The sequence below is a fragment of the Takifugu flavidus genome, chromosome 1, assembly GCF_003711565.1.
Source record: "Takifugu flavidus isolate HTHZ2018 chromosome 1, ASM371156v2, whole genome shotgun sequence".
Classification (NCBI taxonomy): domain Eukaryota; kingdom Metazoa; phylum Chordata; class Actinopteri; order Tetraodontiformes; family Tetraodontidae; genus Takifugu; species Takifugu flavidus.
In genome coordinates, this window is record NC_079520.1 from 27125192 (window position 1) to 27131468 (window position 6277).

Below are 6277 nucleotides of genomic sequence, written 5' to 3' on the forward strand. Positions count from 1 at the left end.
GAGCTTGGAACAAAAACCTGGAGTCCAGCACATCTGTCTGTCTCCTGCTGTTCATCCACAGTGATTTGTGTTCTCCAGGCAACGTCCAACAGCATGTGCGATGTTTCACCGTCTCGACCACCTCTGGGGAGCACGGGGGTCCACATACCAGGTTTAAAGTGACTCTGGTGGCTGAGGGTTCACTGGGCAGAAACATCTGAGAGACAGTGAAGGTGTCAGAGAAACGTTAAAGAGAGAAACTCGATCGAATTTAAAGTCTGTGAATGGACTCAGGGTCGTGTTCTAAAACAAGTCACACTTGAATTCACTCTTCCAGCAACTACAGTAAAATAAAATCTGGATGAGGCGCATCAGAAAGGATATAAAGAACATTTGTGAAAGATTCTGCAGGGGTAATGCTGCCCCCTGCCGGCCACTGTAACACAGAGCAGACCAGACGTGTCGACATTTTTGGTTTTATTTTAAAAACTGAACTCACATTATCAAAAATACAGCAGCGGGACCCAGTTTAAGGTGTTCATCAGTGTCAGTCAACATAATAGTGCTTTCCAAAGCATACAGCTCTCACAGTCACAACAGTACTTATTTGCCTTATTTGCCAATGACAAACTCAGTCAGATCTCTTATGTCACTTATCCTCAGTTTAATCATTCAAATATAAATGTTGAATCTTAAGAAATGATCTGGATCACTTAAACGCATCATTCTTATTTCGGTGGGTTTTCCTTTTCTGTCACGTTTTTAACTGCTCGTGGTGCCTTTGTCGTTTTGGCCGCTTTCTCCTTTTTCACTTCTTCCTTCTTTGCCGTGGCCTCCTCGGCCTCCTCGTTCTCCTGTTTGTGGTTCACTTTCCTCAGTTTGTGCTTGCCTTTGACGGGAGACGAGAAGGTGAGCGACGATTTGATGAAATCCAGAGGGAAGATGCCCACATCGCCGTCGAAGCGGTTCTTGGTCACCTGCAGCGATCGGCGACCAGGACATGTCACCAGCTTCTTCTCCTGCAGGATGAGGACGTTGTCGGCTTCCTGGCTGGCCTGGAAAGGGTTAAAAGGGTTTTTATGATCTTAAACATAAGTTTTTTAAAAAAAATCAAAATTCTGCTTTTATGCTAATCTACAGGAAGCTTCCTCGTTACCTTCGCAGAACCAAAGATGGACGCCATTTGCAGCTCTCGGTCGTCCTCCTCTTTTCTGGGGTGGATGATCAGAGTGACGTGGCAGCTGCTGCTGGTGGCGAACTTCCTGAACGCTCCGATGATGTGGTCCTGCACCGCAAACCTGGACCGGGCGACACGTTGCGACGCGTTCAGAGGCTTCGAAACGAGGGATGTCGTTCGAATCGACACGGGACGGAATTTACGCGCACTCACTTGTCTACTGAGAGGTTTTCCTGGCCCATCATGAACTGCAGGTTATCTATGATGACGTGGTTGATATCATACATGTAGACAGCGTGTTGCATGGTGTCCAAAACTGCCCTGTCAACAGGAACAAATGTAAGCATTTTTGTTTAAAAAAACCCCCACAATTTTAACATAAACCTGTTGGTGTGAACTGCAGGTGTTTGTATCATTTAATACATTCTGCAATAATTAAGAAATATTAAAGTAGCTACAGCAAAGATCTCTATTAGACCAAAATACAGGAGAAACAGGAGGGTCCCCCTATATGGGCCTGGTCCTGCTCAAGGTTTCTTCCTGTTAACGGGGAGTTTTTCCTGCTACTGTTGCTTGTTGGGGGTCAGGCCCTGGGATTCTGGAAAGGGCCTAGAAACAATTTTGATTGTATAAGACGCTATATAAATAAAGATTGATTGAGTTCATTACATGCTCAACAAGGTGCAAGTTGTAGGGGGAGAAAACTTAAAGTCCAACTTTGGTATAATAACAAAAATGTAAAGCAGATTTAGATTAATTACATCACGTTGTGCCTTTAATCGTATGGAGAAATGAGGCTGCCCTATGCGTGCAGCAAAGGTTCCCCAGACTCTTATTGCACATACTTGATGTTCTGTTGCCCGTGGAAGGTCATGAAATAAAGGGGCAGCTCCTCAAAGTTGTCGGCCCAGAAGTCGTACTGCTCCAGATTGTCCTCCAGCCTCTGCATAGCAAACTGCGTCAACATGATCTTGGCCAGGCGCACGTTGTTGATCTCAAAGCTGCCCCACAACGTGTTGACTCCCTGCATGCAAAGGTCCAAGGCCACCTCGCTGATAAATGTTGTCTTCCCACTGCCTGTAGGACCTGTTAAACACAGACGCACGCCTCAGTGTCAGGGCTTTTAGGACTTCCCTCCTAATCAAGCAATTTAATATAACAAAGAAATCAAATTGGGCTTTAATCAAAACTGATTATTAATGACAAAATTAATACATAAAAGCTGTGGGTAATGTCTACTGCCCGCAATGTTAGAAAAAAAAAGAAGTCGTTTTTAAAATGGGGTAATGGTTTACAGTGAAAATGTGCAATTTACATGAAGTTGGAGGTCACCTAGTTAGCTATACCTGTAAAGACAGTTAGTTCTCCTTTGCGGTGACCCTTGAGGATCCTGGTGAGCTCTGGAAACCTCATCCACTTCACTCCAGCCACCTGGTCCGTATTCATCAGCTCCCCGTACACGTCGTCCCTCAGCTGCTTGAAGGACACTATGGACTTATGAGCTGCTGGAATAGATGATTTTATAATGTGACCAAAGTTTTTCCCCATGGCGAACGCCTCCAGGGGACACGGCCGATACTCTCCGGGCCGCACCAGCGAACAGCGCCTCAGCCCCAGCTTGCGTGAGAAGATCTTTGAGGCCTCCCACGAACGAATGTCCCCGCCGAGCCACAGCGTCACCCGCTTAAACTGCTCCAGGTAAGGCAGCAGGATGGGGGGAAGACAGCTGACCCCACGTGGGAGAGCAACACTGGGGAGTCCAGTGGCCTGACTCACAGCCATTGTGTCCAGTTCATGTCCAGTTAGAACCACTTCAGTGTCCTTGCGTCCAACCAGGTGGAGACCAAACAAGTTGTAGTAAGAATTACTCTTTGGGACAGTAGCTTCGTTATACGCGACACTCCCGGAGTCTGTGCTTTGGGCAGAGAGAAGCTTCACTCCCTTGAGCGAAGAGTCAGGACCACCAAACCAGGGGAGAACCAGGCTTTTGGTGGGCCTGAAGAGCCTCACACCAAATCTCTTTAAAGTTGCGTTTGAGATCTTTGAGATCTGGAAAGAAGGAAAAAAAAAACACCCAAAACAATCAAATGCAGCCTAGGAGAGCTCTGACAATTTCCTTAACATTGCATGTTGATAATAGTTTACGTGAAGTTCCTTTTTTCAGCAGCCCCGTTTTACATGTTTTTTTCTGTTAACCATTAACATTTAGGGTGTTTTTAGTTCATTAGCTCAGGCTCCTAACAAACTACAACAACAAAAATACCTGGAACATGGTTTTAACCAGCTGGGCTTCATCCTCAGGAAGGTCAGTGAAGGGTTCAGAGCTGCACCAGATCCTCTGCACCTCCCTCAGCTCCCTCTCCCTCTCCTCCTGCTCCTCCAAACTCTCTGAATACCCCAGCAGCACATGAGGCCTGAGAAAATCCTGCCCGTCCGTCGGCATCACCTCCAGGCAATCCTGGAGATCCTCCCAGCTTCCTTCCACTAAAGTGTCCTTACACAGAAACTGTCCAGTTGTTTTGTCAATGAATAAGGAGAAGTTGTCCTTCCTGGCTGATGGTTCGACAAAGATGCTCTGGATGTGGAGGCAACTGTAGCCATCGTGGAAGGAAATGTCTTTAGAACGCAGATAATGTTTTATGTCTGTGACTGTGATGGGGCTCACAGGAAATTCAAGGGTAGCCTTTGCATCCTTTTTATAGGCTCGCCTGTGTGTGCCGGTCAGGTGACGGTCTTCATTTTGCAAAACACGCCGCGTCTGCTGAGCAAAGAAGCCCCGAGTTTGGAGTGTTGCCCAGAAGTTTGGAAAGTGTCTGTGATGGAGAAACCTCGGGGCTGCCACCTGCCAGATGCAGGCGGTGCCCTTCAGCAGCAAGCTCCTCCACATGGGTTGGTTAGAACCACGGCCCTACAAAGATGAGGCAAATTAGAAAATGTCAGACACAAAACTGAAGCATTAACTTAGTGCAGGGAACAATATGCATCAATATACATGGGTGCTGAACTCGGTCAGGTGAAGGGGTGCAAAACTCGTCGTTTAAACGGGCAACGAATGGCCCAGTGTTTGCAACGCACCTCTGCCAAAGCCATAAGTGGGAATACTGATGCGTTTATCAATTAAACACGTGTACAAAATCCAAACTTACGGCTCATCTTATTCGTCCTCCTTTCCGCTCATGCTACCCCAACCCGGGCTTTTCTGTTCGCATTCAAAACAAGTCCGTGTGGAACAAAGAGCAGCGCACCATCGTGCAAATCGTAATCTCGTGACTGAAGTACGAATAAAAATACGTGAATGATTTCGATAACATATTTAATAGCTCCAAATAAAAATGGAAAACATATCATTTCAATATATGTTCCTATTTCTTTCGTATTCTCTTTGGAACTCGTATAGTTCATGTTTCATTCCGGAACCAGTTTCTGACGGACTGCCGTAAAAGCACGTCCGCTAACTTGTCCTCTGTCGCTGTCGTGGCTTTTAAAACACGTTCGATGCGGTAGTTTGAACAATTTAAACAAAATCCCGATTCAGTCAACGTTTTACTTTTGTAATGGGATCCAGAGCAGGGCCAAGTCGCTTTCTTCAAAGCGTTCTCCATAACGGTGTCGGTCGGTATGTCTGTCAGCTAAAACGAATCTCAATCATCTTCTCCAAAAACGCACAAAGCTCCCTCGGAGTCAGGTAATAAACATAAAAATATTGTGGGAATGATACGTCGCTACGTCTAATGTAATTTGCCATTAAAAGCAAAAATACTAAAGCTGTCGTAAACACCAGTATTAAGCGACAAAGTATTCTTGATGTGTTGTGGCAACCACTAACATTCATGGTGCCCACGGTTCAAATTTGACTGTGATGTTCTTGTTTAGAGAATTTATTGAGAACGGAGCGATAGACTACGCCAACAAGAACCCCTCAACTGTGGTGTATGTGGCTCCTCAAGCATGCAGAATACCCAAAATTGTTGCAGAATACCGTAAGTAACTTCCGATTTTGATGTGAGTTCAGATACTCCCCATATTCTCCATTGTCTTGGAGCGTATTTGCATTTGATTTCTGTCTGTCTTTGTTTTTCCTTTGTGTTTTATGCTTTAAAAAGTGTATTTTACTGTGTGTGTGTGTGTGTGTGTGCGCTGTTAAAAACGCTTCGGGGTCGCCAGACTTATTCATTGCAGAAAAGCTGCTGTATGAAATCGATATAATGAAAAATAGAAAGGTTGTGACTGATGTTAAGCTGTTTATGATTATGTCGTGAACACCTCCACCGGACGAATCAAATTTCATTTTACAGTTCCACTTATCAAATTCCAAAGATTAATTCATTAATTTGTCAGAATGTTGTTGACGTGAAAACCCTTTTTTTAAAGGTTTATTCAGTTTAAACATTAAATCTGTGAGATGGATGAGAGCGCTGTAATCATTGGTTAGTTTCAACAGGGGGCGCTACAACGCAAGGATTTTTTGGGGGGGGATTTCAGGTGGATTCACCGAGATTCTCGGGCAGACTTTCATGTTCTTGAGCATCTACGGATAACAGGAATCAAGTACCAAGTCTTACCCCATCCTTTTTCTTCTCTATTCCCACAGTCAACGGCAACGTGAGAGAGGAAACGGTCACAAACAAAACATCTTCGCAGATTTCACAGCTCTTGACCAAGCTGACCAACCAGTCCGGCCTGGACATCATCCGCATCCGCAAGCCTTTCCACACAAACAACCCCAGCATCCAGGGTCAGTGGCACCCGTTCACCAACCGGCCCCCATCGATCGGGCCCATCCGCCCAGTGAAAATAGACAGTGAAACCCAGTGAATGGTCTGGCATCTTTAGAAGGAAGCTAAAGTGGTATATTTCAGCACTTCCGTCTGTCTGATGGTGGGAGCAGAGCTCCTGCAGCATCTGGATCGACCGTACGAGAAGCCACCAGAGACTCCCCAGCTGACAAATTATACATACAAACTGCAGCATTTTTGTTGAATAAAGTTGTGCAAATGTGGGCAGAGGTGTATACATTTTGCTTTGTTGTTAGGTGTAACAGATTTATCCCCAGCGTTTAGCTAACGTACACACTTGTGGGGGGATATCCTAGAATTTACAGTAGCTCTTTAGATCTCTCCA

General features: G+C 45.4%; 2 protein-coding genes across 2 annotated transcripts; one reads left to right on the forward strand and one right to left on the reverse strand.

Annotated features, from left to right (window-relative positions):
* Positions 1-439: 439 nt before the first annotated feature.
* Positions 440-4445, reverse strand: twnk (twinkle mtDNA helicase). Its single transcript, XM_057030845.1, has 7 exons — positions 4303-4445; positions 3420-4064; positions 2503-3205; positions 2002-2242; positions 1370-1477; positions 1136-1277; positions 440-1034 (listed from the first exon to the last, which is right to left on the reverse strand). The coding sequence occupies exons 2-7, from the start codon at positions 4041-4043 to the stop codon at positions 708-710; spliced, it is 2145 nt and encodes a 714-aa protein (XP_056886825.1). The 5' UTR covers positions 4044-4064; positions 4303-4445; the 3' UTR covers positions 440-707.
* A 122-nt stretch (positions 4446-4567) lies between these two features.
* On the forward strand, positions 4568-6159 carry mrpl43 (mitochondrial ribosomal protein L43). Its single transcript, XM_057030870.1, has 3 exons — positions 4568-4841; positions 5030-5136; positions 5748-6159. Exons 1-3 carry the CDS (start codon positions 4711-4713, stop codon positions 5969-5971), a joined length of 462 nt encoding a protein of 153 aa, XP_056886850.1. The 5' UTR covers positions 4568-4710; the 3' UTR covers positions 5972-6159.
* Positions 6160-6277: the final 118 nt, after the last annotated feature.

Excerpts from the sequence above, each read along its gene's own strand:
- twnk (XM_057030845.1), bottom strand. The coding sequence starts at position 4,043 with ATGTGGAGGAGCTTGCTGCTGAAGGGCACCGCCTGCATCTGGCAGGTG. Across the intron at positions 2,243-2,502 it reads AGAACTAACTGTCTTTACAG|GTCCTACAGGCAGTGGGAAG; the intron begins GTATAGCTAACT and ends TGTGTTTAACAG. Across the intron at positions 1,478-2,001 it reads CACGGGCAACAGAACATCAA|GGCAGTTTTGGACACCATGC; the intron begins GTATGTGCAATA and ends TCCTGTTGACAG.
- mrpl43 (XM_057030870.1), top strand. The coding sequence starts at position 4,711 with ATGGGATCCAGAGCAGGGCCAAGTCGCTTTCTTCAAAGCGTTCTCCAT. Across the intron at positions 4,842-5,029 it reads CAAAGCTCCCTCGGAGTCAG|AGAATTTATTGAGAACGGAG; the intron begins GTAATAAACATA and ends GTTCTTGTTTAG. Across the intron at positions 5,137-5,747 it reads CAAAATTGTTGCAGAATACC|TCAACGGCAACGTGAGAGAG; the intron begins GTAAGTAACTTC and ends CTATTCCCACAG.